The 22,738-nt window shown below is 29.6% G+C and overlaps 1 protein-coding gene across 1 annotated transcript in view; it reads left to right on the top strand.

The window, feature by feature from the left end:
- Positions 1-22,046, top strand: part of LOC124373154 (cell wall protein DAN4-like) — a gene marked incomplete at both ends in the record, with an annotated part of 49,947 nt that extends 27,901 nt beyond the window's left edge. Inside the window, 3 exons of the mRNA XM_046831553.1 lie at positions 18,908-19,049; positions 20,388-20,469; positions 21,932-22,046. Of these exons, the coding sequence (XP_046687509.1) occupies positions 18,908-19,049; positions 20,388-20,469; positions 21,932-22,046 (339 nt within the window). The remainder of the gene's footprint in view (positions 1-18,907; positions 19,050-20,387; positions 20,470-21,931) is intronic.
- Positions 22,047-22,738: the final 692 nt, after the last annotated feature.

The raw sequence follows: 22,738 nt of genomic DNA, 5'->3' as shown, positions 1-22,738 counted from the left end.
TTTCCAAGATATGCTTGACCATCTTGTTTTGTTAAAGTTCCAGAAATATAAAACTGGAAGTTAGACGAGCAAAAGTTATCTCCAAAATCAATATTAAACTCAGTTCTTTTATTCGGTTCATTCAAATGTTGTTTACTAATTGGATAGAAATTTTTAAAACTCCGCCCTTTCAATATCACTAGCATACTTTCTGTAGTCCACCATTTAATAAGAGAAATTTTAAACATCATGTATAAGTCGATAAGAAAAAGATTTTAGTCATTTTTTAATGATCTACTTCGTCATATTCAGGATTCTGTTCCTTAAATTTTGCGATCTCGGTCACATATTTCAATAAAATCTGCACAGGATAGTAAACCGCTATCTATAATATTGTTCCAATCAACTGTATCTTTATTTTCATCCAAAAACTTTAGACTCAAGTGTTGATAGAGACAAAGAACAGACATATGATCTTTTAATTGATAATGTATATTTTCTTGAATGAACTCTGGGGACAGATTTTGATATTTTGCAATGTTTATACCAATTCAATTTGTTTACGTATAATCTCATCATATCTTCGGATAATTCATATTTTTGAGAAATGTCATCCCAATGTTCTTTTTTCAAATCTCTTTCGTGTTGCATTATAAAAAGATCGAAAGCACTGTAATGTCCCGCCATCTCTATTTATTAAGGAAAAATTTTCAAGTTTTTATAAATTGGCTCTTTTTAGCGTTACATTCAGCATATTTTCCCGAAATTCTTTTAACTCCATTGATGTTTGCATAGTATTTTATATCATTTGTTGCAGTTTTTTCTTTACATCTCACACAATATATGAGCGCCATTTATATAAGGAAATTTTATCATGCATAAAACCCTACGCGAATACCTATTTCAGTAAGATCTTCCTCCATATTATTAAGTTTTTTTTCTAATTTTTGAAATTTGACAGCATAAGAATCATTGTATTCAACAAATTTATGACCAATATTCTCAAAAGTTTTCGTAGCATCTAAAACTAAACTTATCAAAAGACTCTTTAAAATTAGTAAGTTTTTCATTAATTTCACCAACATCGTCTACTGATCTTCTATTTCTGGCTTCTAACTTGTCATAGACTTCTGTTGTAAAATCTTTAACATGCTGTTTATGATTCTCATAATTTTTGTTTTAGTTCATTAAACATTTTAATAGGATCTTCTAATTGAATCATTACAACAACATCAAATGGATTAATTCCTTTACTAACACCGCTAATTCTTTTTCCTTTAAAATCTAAGGCATTTTTTAACATTCGGATCATGTAAATCAACAATATCGATGTTTTCTGATAATTTTAGAGGTTTTTAAAATTTGTTCTTTAACAACAACATCATGTTTGTCAATACCAGGTCGAACACCGACAATTCTTTTTTTATTAGCCAAACTAACATAATTCTTTTCAACTTTGATCGCTTCAGTAATTTTATCAGCTTTTTCGATATGAGACATTAAATTGGTAAATAATTTTTTTACAACCATCATCAACTTCTTTTTCCAATGTTTTTATTTTATCAGCAACTTCATTTGAACTTATGAAATTTACAAGTTTGTTATCATATTCTGCTTTAAAATCTTCAATCTCGACAGCAAACGTATCTGAATCTGGAAGGTTTTTGTAATAAATTTTTCTAACTTGTTATCAAACTCATTTCTCAAACTATCAAAATTCAAACTATTATCTACATTTTTGAATAATTTGTGTTCCAAATACGTCAAAAATATTTTGTGAATCCATATTTATTAAGCAATAATTTGTTAACAACTTCTTTAAAATCTTTACCATTACTCAGTTCATTCAAAACAAAAACACACAAATGTCCACAAATTGGGGGATCTTTATAGTCTTGAATCTGAGAGTCATTGTAGTAGACGCTTGATTTTTTCAAATATTTGATCAATTCTATAGGTGGTTTGTCCTCAATTCTTCCATACGAATCAAAATAACATGCATTCTTATCATTTTTATAATAACAAAACCCAATGCGTTCCACTCCCCAAAATCGAGTCTAAATTCACAATTCCACATTCGAATTTCTTAACTTTTTCAGGTAATGTATCTCTCATGAAAATTCCTCTAAAATGTTTTAATGTTTTTGCAGAGTTCTTCCAATTCTCCGAATGTTAAGGGTTCAAATTTTTTTTCCGATGTTTGATTTCACGTAATTCAAAGTTTTTTCATCTAATCCAGATCCTGTAACATCTTCCAACTCTTTATCTAACCAATTTAAAATGTTTCGAACAATAGGAATCACATCTTTTTTAACGATTGGAGCAGCTTTATGAACATAAGGAACAACATTTTTAACAACTGGAATATTTTCTCCAAAATCTAATAAATCTTTCAAAAGTCCACCATTTTTAAGTTCTTTCAACTGATTATAAGAAAATTCTATTCTGGTTCCTTTATTGTTTTTCTTATGTTTTTCGAGTTTATTGTATTGTCTATTTGTTAAAAAATATCTTATCTTCGCCATTTTTTAGTTGATCTATTTTAAATTGAATACTAACGGGTATTTTTTTCTTAAAAGCGGATTTTATTTTTTTCTTTCTGATTTTTGCTGAAATTTACGTTCACCTCCATTTATATAGTTAAAATTTCAAGTTCTCTTCAATTCCCATTCCTAGTTTTTCTCTTCAAAAAACATTGCTCCAACTGTTGGAAGTGCAACAAATCTTTCACCTAAACTAGCATCTTTTGATAAAAATCTATCCATTGCCTTATCTTGCAAAACTTTATCTGCTATATGTCTGGAATTTGTGTCACTATGTTTTGCATAAAAAATTATCGTGTTCCATAGCAGCTTGATCTAATTTATTTATACCAGGATCTCCTCTTTGTAGTCTTTTTTCGAGTTTTGTGCCAGGCCCCAGATACTGATAAGTTGGTACGTGTAATTCAAAAGGTAAATTGTTGATAAAATCATTCAAAAGTCCGCTACCTTCAATCATAGATGAACTTATTGCTGGCAAAACTCGCTTTAAATATTTAATTCCATCAGGTTTTTCAATCAATTCATCAAGTTTGTTCGAAATAAAATCTTTAATTCGCTTTCTTTTCGTTCAAAAAATTGTTGTTTCCAGCCTTCTCTTGAGTATAAATATAAATTTATAATTCCATCGAGTTTTGTCAAATCGTCGATATATCTGTACTCAATCTTATTATCATTGTATTTTCTTACACCTGATCCTTCGATTCGTTTTTCCCAAAATTGGTTTAATCAAATTGATAATATTTTTTACCTCTACTTGACTTAGGCTTCTTAGTAGATGGATCATTATTTTTGTAAATTGAGTCAGATTCCCATAAAATTTCTGTATACTTTTTCAAATCTTCTTCAGAATATAAATTATCTTTTGGAACGTCATTGTCTGTTAATAATCTCCATAAACCTTGAGTACCTTCGTACATTTTTTCATTAATAATTATATCATTTTGTTCAAAATTAACGGGTAAATTTCCAATCATAAAACTTTTCTTTTTTCTATCCCAATACAAACCAAATTTATCATCTTTTACTCTAGGAAGGAATTTTTTTACCAATTTCACCAATTATTATATCCGTTGTTTCCAGGACTTATTGGTTCAACTATGGTAGAGTCTTCAATGATTCGAGGTCTAAATGGTGTTGAAGATGGTAATTTTGGCAATTCAAACTCAGATTCTGGAATCGAAATATCGGCAAATTGTCGTACAACTGGAACCAAATTCATTAAATTTTGATTATCGCTTAAAACATTTTCAATTTTGCCCTCAACATTTTTTATTGCAGAAGTTACAGGTTGATTAATTTTTTGAATAAGTTCTTGTTCTTCTTCATCAATTCGAATCTGTTCTTTAAATTCTTTGATTAATTTCTTTTCGATTTGATCAAGTTTTTTCGCTTCTTCAGAAGTTACGTTCACCATTTATTTAGGAAAATTTTGAAACGTGGAAACACGAAACGTGGAACGTAAAACGTGAACGTGGAACGTAAAAACGTGAACGTGGAACGTAAAAACCGTGAACGTGGAACGTAAAACGTGAACAGATTTACCGTTTTTCAGTTGTTTTCATAATGTAAATAAAAAGTAAAGATAATGTAAAAATAATTGTAACAAATATTTTATCAAGTAGATTTGCCAGACCACTGAGCAGCATTTATATTAGAAAATTTATTCAGATATTTACCATTTTTTAGGCTTCAAAGTTAGATTAATAGTTAAAAATCCGTAGTCTTCCTTCCAAATTTTATCACATAACTCAATAAAGTGGTTAAAACTCATATCAGATCCCACATAATTGTTATAAATCTTTCTCGAATAGTGATCATCTTGCTTAAAAATACACAACATATTCAGGTTATTTCTTATAACTTGTTTATCAACCTTTGACAAGCATTGGGAAAGATAGATACAAGATATGTTTTTGTGACGGGACATTACGAAATATTCCTTAATAACGTCTTGATTTTCCAAAATACAATCATCAAAAACGATTAACGAATTGGGTTTAACACTCGCTTAATGGAACTATGTCCTCAGAAGCATTATAAAAATATGATATTTTCTTACTTAAGTTCTTCTCAATATTTTCAAATCTTTCTTGTAATTTTTTATAAGCGTCTTGTTCTAAAGATTTACTAAAAACATACAAATTGGAATAAGGAATCAACCTATTGTAGATAAAATTTCAATAATAAAGTTGTTTTTTTTCCACATCCACTTGAACCAACAATTAACAATCTGATTGGTTGATCTTTCTTATTTTCTTCAAACGTTTGAAGTTTTATCTGATCTTTTTGCTTTAAAAAATTTCTCCATTTAAATAGAAGATTTTCATCTTGAAGCAACGCTTGCGAAAATGAAGCTGTTCAAGTTGACTTCAGAAAGCTCTAAATTAGTTTTAAACTTGGAAACATCCTATACACTTAGAGGATGAATCAAATTATTTCATCGGTTTAAGCGGTTTTTATTCTGACAATTTTGTAATAAATATTAGTGAAAGTTCTCCTTATTGTATAGGATTTAGTGAGAAGAACATTACCAAATATTATGGTTTAAACAAAGGATATTATACTTTCGATCAAATAAAAAATTCCCTTAAAAATTATCTGAAAACATTCAAACAATCAGATAAATCTTTAAACTTTGACGAAAACAAGTTTGAAATGCAAAAAAATTATCTCTCTAATAAAATTCAAATAAAATCACCAGTAAGAATAATGTTTTCAGCAATTATTGTAGATTTGTTAGGGTTTGTTCAAGAAACTATTGAGCCAAATCAGGTATATTTAGGAAATAAAACGCCAAAATTTAGACCGTTTGATGTAATTGAAGTACATTGTAATCTCGTTGAACCTAGTTTTGAAAATCATTACCGAACATTTACACAAAGAATCTGAAATTTTGTACACTTTTTTCCCAAATGTTGCTTATGGATCAAAAATCAGTGAAAAACCGAATGAAATCGATTATATTCCAATTAGAAAAAATATTAAAAGAATTCAAAAAATCGTTCTAACTATACAAGACTCTGAGGGAAATTTAATAAATAATGAGAGTAAAACAACAATATATTTAAGATTGTCGAAAGAATGATGAATCAAGGGGGGAACGAATCGTTCTTACCTTCAAACTTTCCAAAACGAGTTGATAATGATGATAAATACCAATACTTTTATCTAAAAGATAAGGTAGCCCTCGAGGGCCACCTCACAAATATTCACAAAAAAATACGAATAAAGACAATGTTAAAGAAAAATACAAAAAAAGCTTTGAAAACATAGATTCTGACAAGGGTATCGAATCGCGACTCTTTCAAAATCTTCATCCTGACCCTGTTTTCATCAATGAATCAGGACTTTATACTCAAAATAAAAAATTGCTTGTTAAATTTTATTTCTATCTAAATGGAGTCAGTTGTAGACCTACTTAATAATCAACTAAAATTCAATAACAAACATATCTTTACGATTGTTGACGAAAACAATGTGATCTGGTTTAAGGCTAAAGACGTAGCAAAAATTCTAGAATATGAAAATACTATGCAAACGATCAGAATAAACGTTGACGAAGATGATAAAAACTTCTATTTTAATCTAAATATAAGGGGGGCTATAAATAGCTTACCTTTCAAACTTCCAAAATAACACTGTTTTCGTTACTGAATCTGGGCTTTATTCTCAAAATAAAAATTACTAGTTAAATTTTTTTTCTATCTAAATGGAGTCAGTTGTGAATCTACTCAAATTCAATAATAAAGAAATTTTAACATTTGTTGACGAAAATAATGAATTTTGGTTTAAGGCGAAAGATGTTGCAGAGGTGTTAGAATATAAAGATACGAAGAAAGCAATTAAAGAACATGTCAAAGAAAAATATCAAAAAAGCTTCGAAAACATACATTCTGAAGGTAGGGGTGATTCGCCCCCGCCTTCAAACTTTCAAAAAAAACACTGTTTTCATCAATGAAGCAGGCATATATTCTTTAATCTTGAAATCTAAAATGAAAATAGCAGAAATGTTTCAAGATTGGGTTTTAGAAGAAGTTTTACCAAGTATTCGTAAATTTGGTGTGTACAAACTTGAAAACAAGATTAAATATTTAGAGGACGAAGTTAAACACTTGCAAATTAAAGATGAAATAAAAACGGAAATAATCGCAAAACAAAGTGTAAAAATTGACTTAATGAAACCAGACCTTGTTTGTAAAGATTTTGCTAAGAAAAAACACCATGTTTTTGTATTAATTAAGAAGAATCACATGTGGGAATATCCTTATTACGTTATCAGAGCTCAAAAGAGAGAAATACCGAAAAGATTGAAAGAACTTGAATTTGATTACCCAGAAATGGAAATTTTATTAAGACAAGGAGATCCAAATTCTATCAATCTGTATAACCAAATGAAAGAATCTTTGAATATTTTATACAACGGAAATCATTTTACTACAAATATGGCAGAATCTCGACTGATTTTATAGAATATCTAAATTACACGATGAAAATGTTACTCAATTTTACTAAAAACTCTTGAATTATGATATTTTGTTTGTAAATGTTTTTGATAATTATTTAACCATTTTATAGTTCTTCCACATTCACATTGAGTATCTTCATAATATAATCTATGGTGATTCTTCTTTACACAATCTTTACAATATGAGTCTTTCTTATCTCTACTATAGGGATGACTATTAAACTCTGAAATTTTTTTAGTTTCTTTACATTTAAGACATTCTTTCTCTTCCAAAGTTAATTTTTCTATTTTATCATACAGCTCTTTATGATACTTCCTATAACAATCTTTACAATTATAAATAATTCCATCTTTTCTACTTTTATCTTTATAAAAAGCTTCAAAACCTTTTATTTCTTTGCACATTGAACATTTCTTTTGAGCCTCCATTTATATAGAAAAATCTTTGACTTTCTCAATTCATATTCATAAAACTTTCCGGTTATTTCTTCATTATTTAAATCTTTTATACTATAAGTTACAGGATCTGTGTTATTTAATTTGATAAATCACAAAGATTTCTCTTGACCAATTGTTCTTATATTTGTTCGAAAATGTTTGTTTTTTACTAACAATTCTTACATGATCATTGACTTTAAATTTAGTTTTCGTGTGAATTTCTGGTGGAACATACTTGAAAAACGGTCTCTAATAACTCCTTTTCTGCATCCTTATCTACGTCTTTAGGCTTCATTTTGATTGTGCTATGAACAGTATCGTTATATTTCTTTACGATTTCTTGAAGAATATCGATCCATTTAAAGTTTTTATTAATCTCAAAAATTACTTTCATTCTCTCATTTTGAGTTCTGTTATATCTCTCTACAATACTTGATTTCTCTTCGTTTTCAGTATGATAAATCTTAATGTTGTATTTTCTCAAAACTTCGTTAAATTCTTTATTTTTTAAAACTCTAAACCCTTATCTGTATGAAGTAAGTTAGGAGGTTTGTGATTGATCCTTATGGCATCTTTTACTATATCTTCGAAGGCTTTTGAAACATCTTTACCGTTTTTTCTTTTGATAGCTCTTGACCAAGCATATTTTGAGAAAGTATCAATAACATTTAACATATACTTAAATCCATCATTTTGATCTGAATAGTTAGACATTATAACTAAATCTGCTGCCCATAAATCGTCAATTCCTAAAGTTATAATTTTTCTCTTTTTAAACTTTTTTCGTACTGGTGCATGAATTTCTCTAGCTTCAATCTCGATTTCTTCCTTATTCTTAGATTCTTTCTTTACTTGTTTTTCATTTGGATTCTTTATAAATTTACTCTTATTTGTCTTACATTTTGAACATTTTGCTGCAATTCTATACAAACCCGTTTTGAGTTTGAACGATTTTAGAATCTATATTTTTTCGTTTTTTTCTTGCATTTGTGGCAGTGAATCAAATCATCTTCCATTTACATGTCAAAGTTTCCAAGTTTATTTAACTCATCTAATATATTAGATTTTGCTTCGCCTTTATATCCATACGGTACTGTATCGATCTTATTTTCTAGGACATTTCTCTTATCATCTTTAGCGTTCAGTGCCAGCTTGTTTATGGTGATGGTATACAATTCATGTTTATAGCTTTTTATTACAGTCATCTCCCTAAATTCTTCTTTATCTTCGAACAAACATCTCTTTAAGTTTTCGATATTTATTGTTTTATTTACAACGCTTCTCTTAATTCCTTTACACCTAACTGGGTTTTTATCTAGATATTTGTACGAGTACATCTTTGATCTTAAACCACAAAATTCTTCTAAAACTTCGCTATTTAACTCATCTTTGAATTTCCCTATTACCTTCTTATTTTTAGTCGTCGTGAAACATTCATGATCTTTTTGGATAATCACTTGTATCAAAGTCATCTATATTTTTCTTTAATAATTTTAAAAGGATCTCGTTTCAATTCTAGAAAAAATAACTGTCTGTATCCATGTAACACAGATTCAAATCTGGATCAAACTTCTTTAATTTGTTGTAATAAAACTCGTACATTAGCAATTTTGAGAGGTCGAGAACTGAAAATCCTATGTAAATCGGTTTGTTTAAATTTAACCTTTTGTTTGTACATGTGACTCGCTATACAGTTGTCGTCAAAGATGTTTAAAGCATTTGAAGTTCGTTTTCTTGGCCTGTTTCATTGAAAATTCTTCATTTTCCTAGTCTAATATCACATCTGTTTCTCACATTTTTCCATAGATTTTCCAAAAAACTGAGTTGTTCATCAGCTTATAAAAGTCCTTTTCAAAGTCACTTGTAGCTTTGGTTCTCATGTTTTGTGTTTAAAATCAATGTAATCTTTCATAAAAGGCTTCTGATCGAATGCAATAAACTCTATTCACATGTTTCAAAATCATACCTTGTTCCAGATAGAATTTCAAATTTCTAGAATGAACAACATATTCAGTTTTATCCAGTAGAGTTGTGCAAAGTTTGTTGTTATAATGTTCTGGAGCAAGAGGCAAATCTTTATGATTTTTCATGTAAATTCTTCGGATATTCTAGATTCGACTTCGAGAAATATAGCCATAATCTTCGTCGCCAGTGAGTTCCAAAATTGTTTCTTTCCAATCTGCTGTTGTATACGTTTTAGGATCCATCCACTTGATTTCGTTATATGGTAAATTTTGCATTAGGCCATACCTATAAAGGTTATTAGCATCGAGATAGAGTAAATAGTTTTCGGGCTTTGTCTTATCAAAATCTTTTAAATATTTGTTATTTGCTTTCACATATCGTTTAATACATTGAGAAATGCCTCCGCGAATACCTTTTTCGATCATCAAATACATATTATAATCACTAATTAATTGTAATTCTATATTCGTTAATTTTAACATAAGCATCCCATGCAAGACTGGGGAGCTGTTAGATAGTGTGCTGGATCAAGCTTTATAGCAATTCAAACAAATGTTTCTGAAATTTTCGAATATATCAGCGAGCAATAATACATCTTGGATATTGTACAAATCAGAGTAATTTCCAAGATTTTTCTCTTTTAATTTGTTCCAAACGCTCAAATAGTGTTGATAATCTTTCTCAGATATGCTCTCGTCTGTCAAAAGTGAATAGAAATCTTGAATTCTCAATTCTTCTGTGTAATCAAGTTTTTCAATACTATCGATAAATTCGTAAGGAAATATTGCCTTTTCCAGATAGAATTTTAAAGATTTCTTCTTCGTCATTTGGTTGTCTATCTAGAATTGCGTTCAGACCATCTTGTATAAAATGATTTGTATGCTTGAAATCATCTCTCTTTAGATTTTTAGCTAACTTTTCAATAGACGATGCCATAAAATCTGAACGTGTCTACGAAAGAAACACTTGATGAACTTTCTTGGTTTATCATCTTCAAACTCATACCCATATCCAGAATTTACAGAATAATTTATATATTTCTCATCTGTGTTTGCGATCAAATCAACATTACCATACTGTTTTGCCAACTCTTTTATGTACAAATGAGTATCGTAACATGACATATTGTGGCAGAAAACTGGGAATATTCTGAGGAAATTTGAGATTCAAGTTACAAGATAAATGAGCTGAACCTCTAAATTTTACCTGTTAAATGACAATGATCTCGTACTTTTTTTCTTGTTTTGATTATCAAAACCCTCACATTCACAAATATGACAAAACGTTTGAATTTTGATATTGAAATTTCTTCTTCTTCAGTTAATTTCATAGGTTTTTTTTGTTCTTAGAATTATATTTTGTAGCTATGTATTTTCGATAATTTATTGAGCTCTTCAAACAATTTTGCAGGAACATTTGGCAAATCTTCTTCATTTTTGCTCGATAAACATATCGGCTTGTACATACGATTGGTCACATTAGACACTAAGTTATAGAGTAAAACCATATGGAATGTGCTTCTGAATCTTGGTTGTGATCGATTTTTGCGGATTGTTTTTGCATGGTGGACATATATGAAAATATAAAATGAGGACCTAACTTCAGAAATAGAAAACTTGAATGAAGTAATTAAGACATTGAATGAAGAGCTTACATTTGCCAAGGAAGAAATTACAGGAATTAAGAAGTCATAGTTCAAGATTAGAAAATTTTGGTCTTAGAAAAGGAAGAAAAGAACTTGTTACTTGAAAGAAAATTAAAGGCCTTATTGGACCAAATGAATGTAAATGTAGGAAAAGAATGGCAGTCTGAAAGAAAAAGTTTGCCTCTCGTAAAGAATATTCAAACACCTCACAAACACTCCAGTAGCGACATCTGAAAAAGAACTCTTTCTCAAATGTCGTGATCAAGAACATCAGAAATCCTTCTAAAGGCAAAATGCATATAAAAAAGCAGCCATTAAGTACAATTTCAACCTTCAATTACTATGAAGTACTTTCTTCTGACTGACACGGACGACCATGAAGACGAACTCCAGAATATTGATGCCGAGAATGTTCAAGTTAAAGTACAAAACAATTGTTACAAAAAAGAAATTGCTACTTTGTTCAGACAGTCATGGAAGGGATGTTGCTTGGAATATTAATAATATTCAAAACTCATTTGAGGCTATAGGTTATGTAAAACCTGGAGGAAAGAGTGAACAAGTCCTGAACATGATAAACTTCGAAAAAGAAAATTGTTCAAATGACGATGTACTTGTTCTCATGTGTGGAGCAAATGATGTTGCTAAAAACGAATCTCAAGTTGCCATTAACCAACATTACAAAAGCACTTGAAATGGCAAAAATGTTACACAAGTAATGTAGTTTTGGTGGACTTGCCAAATCGATATGACCTGGCTGAGTGGTCGTGTGTTAATGAAGAGACAAAGAAAACCAATGAAATTCTGAAGAAGCTCTCTGAGAAAGTCTCCTAATGTGACACTAGTTGAAGCCAGTAAAGCAAATAAACACTTGCATACTAGACATGGTTTACACCTTAGTGTTAGTGGTAAAAGGTGGCTGGCTCATGAAATAATTACAAGCAGTAAGAGACAATCCAGAAAAGCGAACCCACATCATCTCTAAGTACTGAATCGCCAGTGCTTAGACAAACAAAGTCAACAACTCGGGAAACTCACCATCTCCAGTCCCAAGTCGCCACCCCGCCCTCGCCACTGATGAACAACACAGTAACAGACTTCATGGGATTTAATATCTTTCATTTGAATATCCAGTCGATCAAAAATAAACTAGACATGTTAAATAATTTGGATAAATGAACTTAATATAACTATCGACATAATAACAATTAATGAAACATTGGCTTGTTGAGGAGGAATTACTTTTATATCCTCCACTAGGTTTTTAAATTTAGCCAGTAGTTATTGTAGAAAACCTCCCCTTTATAAGAGGAGGAAGCAGTGTATATGCCAGGGTAGGGATGGAATTTCAAATAATTAGCTTGGAAAATTATTGTTTTCCTCTTGTATTTGAAGCTTCAGCAATTTTACTAAAAAAAGAAAATTTCTTTAATTGTAACTATTTATCGCACACCTGATTCTGATGTTAAGATTTTCTTCTGTTTACTGGATACACTTTTACAATTTTTATCAAAAACATACAAAGAAACCATAGTTTTGTCAGGAGATTTTTAACATAAATATAATTAAAAAATTCATTTGAAAAGGAGTCCTTTCTTAATTTATTACGCACTTACAATATGTATTGCTTGAACCTGGAAAACACAAGAGGAGAGGCATGTTTAGACAACATTATCACTAAATATAAATACAAGAAAACTTAAATGTAAAGTAGTAGAACCTCACCTGTCTGACCATGCTGGCATCTTAGCTAGCTTATATATAAATCTAATCTGACAAACATACAATGTGCTGTAAAAACGAATGGACATGTACAAAAAAATAAGAGTGATGACGCCTATCACCATTGATAGTTTTTTAAAAACCTACTTCTTGAAGTAGATTGGACTAGGCTTAAGTTTTTTTTATACTGTTGACGAGGCATTTTCTTATTTTATTAATTTATTGACTAGTTTATATGAAGAAAACATGTTATTTAAAAGAAGTTATAGTTAAAAATTCAAAAAGGCCAAATATTCAATGGTTTACGCCCAAAACTTAAGAATTTTAGAAGTTTTTGTTTTAGTTTGTTATGACAATTTAAAAAATAGTAAAGGTACAGAAAGAGAACTGTTGGCTAAATCAGTGTACAAGGAAGCTAGAAAACAGTATAAAGCCTTGATTAAGGAAGAAAAGCTATTGGCAAATGAAGATTACATTAAGAGGTCTAAAAATAAATGTAAAAGCTGCATGGAATATTATCAAAGCTGAAAAAAGCACAGAATTCGCAATCTAATGAGTCTTATATTGATTCTAATGTTTTTAATGATTATTTTATAAATGTAGCACTAGATATGAATAAAACTCAAGTACCTGATGATTTTAGTGTAGCTCTTAGCTTAGTAAAATAATTATGTAAATAGTTGTACTCCAAGAAAATACGTTATATTGGAAAGTAATTGTTGTTGAAGATGTCCCTAAAGTGTTGCTTCTGAAATTAAATCTATCGGGTAGTGAAGATTACTATGGTTTTTCGAATAAGATTACTAAACAGATTATCAGTGGTCATAGCTGAACCACTAACTTATCTATTTAATCGAATGTTAATTGAAGGCACATTTCCTCAATGTTTAAAAATAGCAAAAGTAGTTTCCTATCTATAAGAAGGGTGATAAAACAAACCCTTCCAGTTATCGTCCCATATCTTTAATACCTATTTTTAGCAAAAATATTTGAATATTGTATCAAAAACCAATTACAAAACTTTTTCATGCTAAATGGTATCTTATGTAAAGAGCAGTTTGGGTTTTTACCAGGGAGCTGAATACTACAAAAGCTGTAGAAAGACAAACTCTAGTTGGTAATGTTATTCATAATTTTGAGTATAAAACAACATCATCTGCAACCTTAATTGATTTGTCTAAAGCCTTCGACAGCATACCTCATGAGTTTACTTATAAGTAAACTTTATTGCTATGGTGTGCAAGGTAGTGAGTTGAATTTGTTGGTATCTTATTTGAATAATAGAAAACAAAATGGTTGTTCAGGGTTCTAATTCGTCTCTCATAAAAACAATTCAAATTGGTGTGCCACAAGGCTCAGTTTTAGGTCCTTTTTTATTTATCGTTGCAGTTAATGATTTTCCTTTCAATTTACCCTGTATGTCAGTTTTGTTTGCTGATGATACTACTCTTCTAAATCACCATAGTACACTTAATGGTTTAATAAAAATACAAGAAAATGCAATGAAGGTAGCAACTGAGTGGTTTCAGGCTAACAGGCTTGTTGTAAACAATAGCAAAACAGAAAATATAATTTTTTCAATGGACCATGTAATTTACAAATGTTTTAAGCCTTGTTAAAACTATTAGGAATCTTTTTAGACAGTAGACTAAGCTGGGAAAGCCATATAGAAAATCTTTGTACTAAATTGGCGAGAGTAATTTTCCTATTGCGCAAATTGAAACTCTGCAATCACCGAAAGAAAGAAATGCTAATAACCTCCTACTATGCCTTTTTCCCACTCCCACTTAGTCTATGGAATTTCTTTATGGGGAAATAGTTGCCATTCAAATAAAGTGTTTGTCTGGCAAAAAAAAGCAATAAGAATTATAAAAAATCTTAATGAAAGGGGAAATCTTGCCTGCAAGCTTTTAGGGATTTAAAATATCATGACATTGCCCTGTTTGTAGTATATATTATTGTTTACTGGATGTGAAAGCAAATCTGCAAAGTTATAACTGTTAGAGAAACCATACATACTTATAAAACTAGAAAAAAGTACATGTTAGAGCTGCCAAGGACCAGGCTTGAAAAAACAAAAGGTAGTCATATCTATATGAAAATAAAACTATTTAATAAATTACCAAAAGGAGGATGGATTGTAAATTATAAATAGGTTTTAAAACGAGTTGTAAGCAAATGGCTTAAAGAAAAAGCATTTTTACTCTGTGAATGAATATTTGGCCTGTGATATTAGTTCCTTAAGTTTATAATTTTGTCTAGTCAAGTTTTTAAGTTTTTTTAACCTTTATTTTATTAGTTTGTAGATTTTATGTTTTAAAACCACCTGACTTACATATTTTTAAATATTTATATTGTTACATTTTTCATTGGGTTTTTAATTGTATGTGTTATTTGTGTTTCTTGTCCAGTCTGTGTTTTTTATATATATTTACCCTACAATGCTTTCTTATTTCTTAAATAATTTTATACAACCGCTCTCTATTTATACCAATTATTAGTTTTGTAAGTTCCTATATTCTTGCAACATTCCTGTTAATTTTAAAATAAGTCTCCAATTATAAAATTGTTAATTTTTTAAGTATTTACTGCCCAATAATGTGACGAAGTCTATTGTAACTAATTATGTTACTTAATGACTAATAAAGACATCTTGAATCTTGAATCTTGAATCTTGTGGGAATCTTCTCTAATATGCTTTCAAAATCCATATAAATAACGTTACGGATGGCTAAACTTCTTTTGATAATTAATAAATGTTGTTTGTTTGACCCGGAAACGGCATAATTGGCTTACAAACTTCGTGATTTTTACAAATTTCTAAATGGTCTGTTAAATCTCCAGATTTGTAGGAAATGGCTTTAAACATCTTCTGCATAGAAATTTTTTGTGTTCATGCTTAGATAACTGAGAAAATACAAGTTTGTTTAAATCTGTTATCAAAACATAATGAGATTTTTCATCTTGTTTTACATACAATAAATTGATTTCTAATTTGGCGTCATAAACTTCTGAAAATTTGCAACGGAACAATATTGAGTTTCTCATCATAAACTGTAGATATTTATAGACCATTTTTGGATAATTTGTACTTGGAATTGTGACTTCGTTTTTCAAATAATTGTATATCTTTTAAGGACATTGGATACTCGAAACCTGAAAATATCTCGTCATTTACAAATTGTTCGTATTGTTTTTGCTCTATCAGCATTCTTTTCAGGTTTTTCAATAGCACATCGGATAGAATAAATAAATGCAATAATCATCTTTATTTTTGATATTTATACAAGCTTTCTTATCTTTGATTTTCTTTGGTTAAATCGATATATGATCCTGCGTTCATAAATTCGTGTTTTATTAAGGCTCAAAATCAGTTGTTTACAGCGTTTTAATGTCCATCCAGAACCTCGATTTGGATGATTTGTCTGTTCTCGATGTGTTAATTTATTAAATTGCTTAGTAATAAAGTCGTTTATGTCAAAGATTTCGTCTGCTTTTATAGTAAAGTACATTGGACAAGTTTGTGTTTCACCGTTCACTAAAGTACGTTCGTATTCGCATTCTAAAGAGAGATAGCCCTTCATATTTTTAACGGTTTCTTGAAATTTTTTCGATTAAACTTTTAATTTCTGGACGCAAAATAGAAAGATATTTGTAAATTGACATGAAATTTTCATTTAAATTCGTTAAAATGTATTGCTTGAAAAAGACCATGGATAGAGGATAAAACTTCTACATCAATGATATTTTCGGGTTTCTCATTAAGAGTTTTGTCAATTTCTTCGATCATTTCAGACTTAGTTTTATCGTTTGTTTCAATGGACAATTTCTCAGCGATTGATTGAATTTTTTCATCTTTAAATAGATTGAGATCTTTTTTAATTTCCTTAAAATTTTTCTTTAGTTCACGCAATTTTTCTATATTGTACATCTTTTCATGATCGGACAATTTGATTTTCTTTAGCCCAATTCCTCAAATAATTTAGTTCTTTCTCATAAAGTTCTTTGTTTTTTAGATGATTTTTTGACTTATAATGTCGGGTAAAATGATGTTCGAAAATGTCTTTTTTTGCAGTACGGGCCACTCTATCTTTTTCCGCTCCATATTTAAATAGGGAAAAATTTGAATGTGCCAAGTTTTACTATTTAGTAAAATATCTTTTTATTAAGCTGAAAAATAGCAATAATTCAGTAGATTTCTAAGGATTTTTATCAAAATTTGATAAAAAATCAGCACTAATTTATGGTTGAAACAGCCTTTGATTCTTCTATTTAAAGAAGAAAAATTTGTTTAAACTAACACTTTGAAAAGTACAGATTTTTACTAAAATTTGATACAAAATCAGCACAATTTATGGTTAAACAGCCTTTGATTCTTCTATTTAAAGAAGAAAAAATCTGTAAACTAAGACTTAAAATTATTGAAAAAATAGTACAGTTATAGTAATAAAAGTACTTTTATTACTATATTGGTTTGTAGGGGGTAATTTAAATTCTATAATACTATTTTTTCAATATTTTTTTCTTTAACTTTTCCAAGATTTTTCATTAAGATTTTAATATATTTACAACAGAATTTTCGAGAAATATCGTTCACATTATCAACTTTAAAGCTAAAAATTCGCAATAATTAGAGAAATTCAGTAGATTTTCAGGATTTTTCAAAAAAACTCTAGTATATATGCACCTTAAGAGCTGTGGTTTTGACCCTAAAAACACGTTTTTAGGGTCAAAACCCGGTTTTTTGTGTATTTTGGAAGTATAGTGTTGATTTTTCACCTTAAAAGTGTAGAAGTATTAATTTTTTTCTATGTAAATGGCACTGTTACAAGAGTTGAATAAGGTTGGTGATTTAACATTCAAAGAATACAAGAAATTAATAGAATTAGAAGAAAATAAGAAATACAAAATTTTGAATCTGGAGAAAATGAAAGATAAATTCGGGTTTACAATAATTGCCGAGTTGGAAGATTGTAAAGTACACTTACCGAACAGATTTTTGACTGTTTTGGATGAAAAAAAGATTAAAGAATTGAATAAAAATGAAAAATTACACTTGGTTGTTACTGGAAAGAAGGACTATTAAAGATAAAGACTGTGTTACAATTAACTTCGTGGAATAAAGATTTCGAAGATTTCTGGATTTTTTCATTTAAAACAGCTTAGAAATTAGAAGCCTACAATGAACAGTAAAACGGCTATAGATTCGGTTAATTTTTCATTCGTTGAGTTACAGATTAGTTTATTGTACCTTTAAACAGTATTTTTACGTTGATTTTCTGACTGTCCCAAAAGTGAGCTAGAACCGCCTTACTGTTTTGATTTTACAGATTCGTTTATTGTCCTTTAAACAGTATTTTGTATGGAATTTCTGTCTGTCCCAAAAGTGAGCTAGAACCGCCTTATTCATATCTACTTATATATAGTTACTAATCCGTTATAGTTTCTTGTGATATTTCTCAAAGGTCTGAAAATGTCAATGGACTCTTATAGGTATAAAAGAAAACAAAACACGTTTCTTAACTTCGAATACCTAATATTTCGTCATTTTTCAGTGACATTATCAAAAGCTTGTATAAATAAAATATAAACAATATAAGAATGAAGGTTATAAACACATTGCAAATAACAAAAACATAATTATGGTATCAAAATATGTAACTTTTTCTTAACACAGAGATAGATAAAAATGTTTGAATAATTTATTTTAAATTAACTGTGCTCAGATTTAATCCAACAACTGGTGATTTTGATTAAAGAGCCATTATGTTTGCTTGTTCATATCTTCTTAGCAATAATTTTGTGTATTTTTTATTTTCATAATTTTGAAACTTCTTGATGTCAATTAGAGAGAAGCAGTTTTCAAAAGTTTGATTGTGTTGGACAGCATGTGCAGACATGGGTCTAAGTAAAGTTTGATGTTGAAACATCGGCACGAAGACTATTAAATATTTATATATATATATATACATACAAATTGGTTACAAAACCAATCAACAACCTTTTTCTTTAGTCTCAAAAAAATACTGTCTTAATATTTTCATCTGTAGTTCTAGCTTGCAAAGATGTTTTAATTAAATATGAATTTACTCATCTTAATTTATATCTGATCTCAATTATTTTTCATGTGTTCCATTTCTTTTTCCATAGGAGCTTCTGGCAGCAGGCAACAATGGGGGAGCATCGATATCGACAACTAAGAGACCTCGAAAGAAGAAGAAGAGACCCACAACTCCAGCCCCGCCTCCTCCTATATCTCCTTTGGCTGCTCTGTTTGGACAGGGAGGAAAGGGTAAGTCTTTATTCATAATCTTCCAAATCTCTAGTTTTATTTAGTACACTGCCTAATTATGATTTTGAGTGAATTTTCAGAATACTCTTTTATTTTCCACCAAACATAGCCCCCAGAAGTTAAAAACAACCATAATTTGAAAATTAATATTTTATTTATGTCTGGGCTTATAATTTACATTAGGGGATAACTCACGTATAATACCAGCTTGTGAACTTAACTGTCATTAATTTCTCTACTGATGCCTAGGCTGTCATTATCCAGTATCAACCAACAACCAGTTTCAAGGTTGCGGCTAATTGTATTTACGCTAAACTTAAACTATTACATAACATAAATAAAAAACTACACTTTTTAAAAACATTGAAAAATTTAAAACTTCTTTTATTTTTACAATTAAAAAGAAATTATTTATAAGATTTCCAGTTGATTGCCATAAAAGGTTTTATGAATTATATAACATTGAATCATTACAATTGAATATTTTTACAAACATAATTTCTAAGTTATTGCAATCCAACAGTCTACAGTTTTAGAAACCACTGATAGGTTCTTTAATATTTTAAGAGCATAGAGTTTCTAAATTTTGTGAAAGTATTACAATAACTTGCCAATCCATTTAAAGCAATCCATCTTCATTCAGGTGAATGTTTTACAAAATAATCTTGAAAAACTAAATAATTTTCAATTTTGTTATTTTGAGATGACATATTTAGCTGATAATATATTACATATCTTCAACTGCACATGAAGGGATACTCTAATTTGTATTGTTGCACTTTATAGTCTAATTTACAGCAGGTTGTAGAAATAGTAAATTCATGTACTTTTAAGAATACTCCTATCATTTTCAAGACGTAACGGCTAAGTAAGATTTGTTTAGTTTTACTTATAACAAAGAATCTATTGTATTTATATCTGATTTTATAATTGACTGCTAAAATTAGTGTTAAAGGTCCTGAGAGGAAAAACTACTTTGATTTGAGAAGAAAACAGACTGGAAAGATACTGTTAAAATTTCTATTTTTTTAAGATGCAAACAAAAATGTTGTGTTAAAGATTTGTACAAACTATTTCCAAAAATAATACTTATCGATAAAAACCAAACAGCTTTCTTTTATTTAGATTAAACTTTGATGGTATATTTCAGTTCTTCTCTTAAGTTGGCATTTTACCCCTACAAAGTTTCTTTTGCACAGCGTCGGAAAACACCAATGTTTAGTTGTCAATTAAAATAATTTAAGTTATTGCTTAAAGTAATGGATTGTGTTATAAGTAATAATGTATCAAATATAACAACTTGATGTTAATTATATTTCTATCATTCAATACTTTCAGGTGGGGTGGAGGTCTTATTTGGTGCTGGAGGGGCAACGTTCCTGAGGCTGGCAGAAGGAGTAAAGTATAAGTTGGGAATCATGTAATTATCAAGCAAATTTTATCTAATAACATTTTAATAATTTTATTTCTAATTTTTGAGCATTTTATTACACATCCAAACTGTGTGGATTTGATGAAACGTTGATACATACCCTTGTTATACTCATGTGACTGAAAAAGTGTAATGGAATAATTAATATTTGCATTTTTGACCACTGCTTCCACACTTTTCCTTAAAAATTCAAAGAAAAACCAATCAGATAATTGGGCAAGATCTGCCATTTGATCACTGTTTTGTTCAGGTGGATTTTTTTAAGACAAAGTTAGGTGGTAAGTACTCAGAGCTCTGGAATAGGAGGGGTCTGCGGCACCCTCGCCTGGAAAGAATAATTTGTGATCCTCTGTAATGGGAATATTCACCCAAATCAAGACCAACCAGTCACATTGTATGATATCTTAACTCGGCTGCTCCTCTATTATATTTTTACTCCTTATTTCATAATATTTAATAACCCTTTAAAGTGGTGTCATAAGACTCTTATTTTTTCTTTAAATGCTTATGCTTGTAGCCCTACATCTATTTGGTTGTTAAGTAGTGGGGAGATTGGCAGGTACCCTTTAATTGGTGAAAGACTTATCCACGATGGTTATAAACCTCAAATTCATTCACCGCAAGTTTTAAATACACTTTGATAATTGGCAAGACTTACCACAAATTTTGAGTTTGTTGGCTTCTATTGCAGCGTTTTGCAAGCTACGGGACTATTAGTTGCAAAATCTTTATAAAACCAAAAAGAGAAATTTTTTATTTTTTGCCCTCCATAAACCTCACTGCTTAGAAATTTTAAAAGCTTTCCTAAATAATTTGGAGCAAACTAAGTTCCAGAAGTTCCAACTGTTCATACAAAAACGGAACATTAAAAATGTGAGTAAACATTGACTCTATGCCACTTTCTGTACATTACGGATGCATATCAAAACATATATTCCCAAATTGTATTGTGCTGTATTTCAAAGCCCCCTTTGTTAAATAGTGAAAGAACATACATTGCCCCGTAAAACCGCGGAGCCAATTCTCAAATATCATAATGGGACTGGTCGGTTTTTGGAAGGATTAATAAGGTTTTTCATAATTTCCATTAACAGGTTTTTAAAATTTAAACCATTAAAAATTGGTAATCCTACTCTTCTTCTTGTGTTAAAAAAAAAAGCGCTCCAAAAAGTGTTGCCAAGAGTTAATCTGTAAAATGTCACTTACTACCCAGGGTCAATATAAGTCACCAGATTCAGACAGTCAAGACAAAAAGAAATTATTCCTCAAGTGTTTTTGTTAATTCACAAGCTTTAATTTTGAAGTTTATTTCATTGGAAATGTTTGAAAAAGTTGACTCATGGAATCAAACTCAGGATTACAGCCATATATATTGGATGTTAGAAAAAACTAGCATTGAAACTTATATTTTTCAAAAAAGTTGGAACAGTAGGTGTATGGTTGCTCGCAGGACGACCAGTCTGGAGGACTACCCAGAGGCCTCAGGGTGGGCTGCTGGTGAATGCTGCTATCCAAATTATCATACCAGGGCAGTCTCCCAGTTTCCATGGGTTTTGGTCCTGCAGGTACAGTACTAGCTCATCTTTTAGTGGACATAGATGTTAATGGAACATTTGTTAATTACCATTTCCATGTATTTACATGATTGCTGAATGACATGGAATCATCCACACCTGGCTAGAAAGTGGGACTGAGGTTCAGAATCTTGTAATCTGAAACTGTAATCTGTGGGCTAAAATAATAAGATAAGACCTGGTGTTATCAATGAACAACTCTAGTCTCCTGTTATATAGTAAAGGAAAATTAATTGTATTTTCCCAGAACATTTGTCCTGTTTTCAATTACCCTTTTTTATGAATTTTATTATTATTTTTTTATCAGCTTTATACATTGAATTGTTATTTTTCTGATAGTTCGTGGTTTTATATTGATTTTCTAGATAAGCACTATTGTGTACCCATAAAAATGCCAATAGGCATAAACAAGATTCAATGAATTAACATTTTTCTCTTAAATGTTAGGTAATAAGCAGAAGTTTTATATTCTAGTTCTACATGCTTTAATTTTTTTTTATTTTAGTTGTGGTTTTATTAACTTTAAACTTATTAACAGAAACAATTTTAACTCAGAGTTTAATATATTTATTGGTAACTTATTCTATAAACTACTTGTGTTATGTAATATAACATGTAGTAGAGAGCGACACAATAGCCTTCGTATATCACACGAATCACCTTTATAAAATTCAATAAAAGTA

The sequence above is a fragment of the Homalodisca vitripennis genome, unplaced genomic scaffold (genome assembly GCF_021130785.1).
Source record: "Homalodisca vitripennis isolate AUS2020 unplaced genomic scaffold, UT_GWSS_2.1 ScUCBcl_4930;HRSCAF=11382, whole genome shotgun sequence".
Taxonomy (NCBI): Eukaryota; Metazoa; Arthropoda; class Insecta; order Hemiptera; family Cicadellidae; genus Homalodisca; species Homalodisca vitripennis.
The sequence above is the reverse complement of the archived record's forward strand: the minus strand, read 5'-3'. Positions and strand labels throughout refer to the sequence as shown.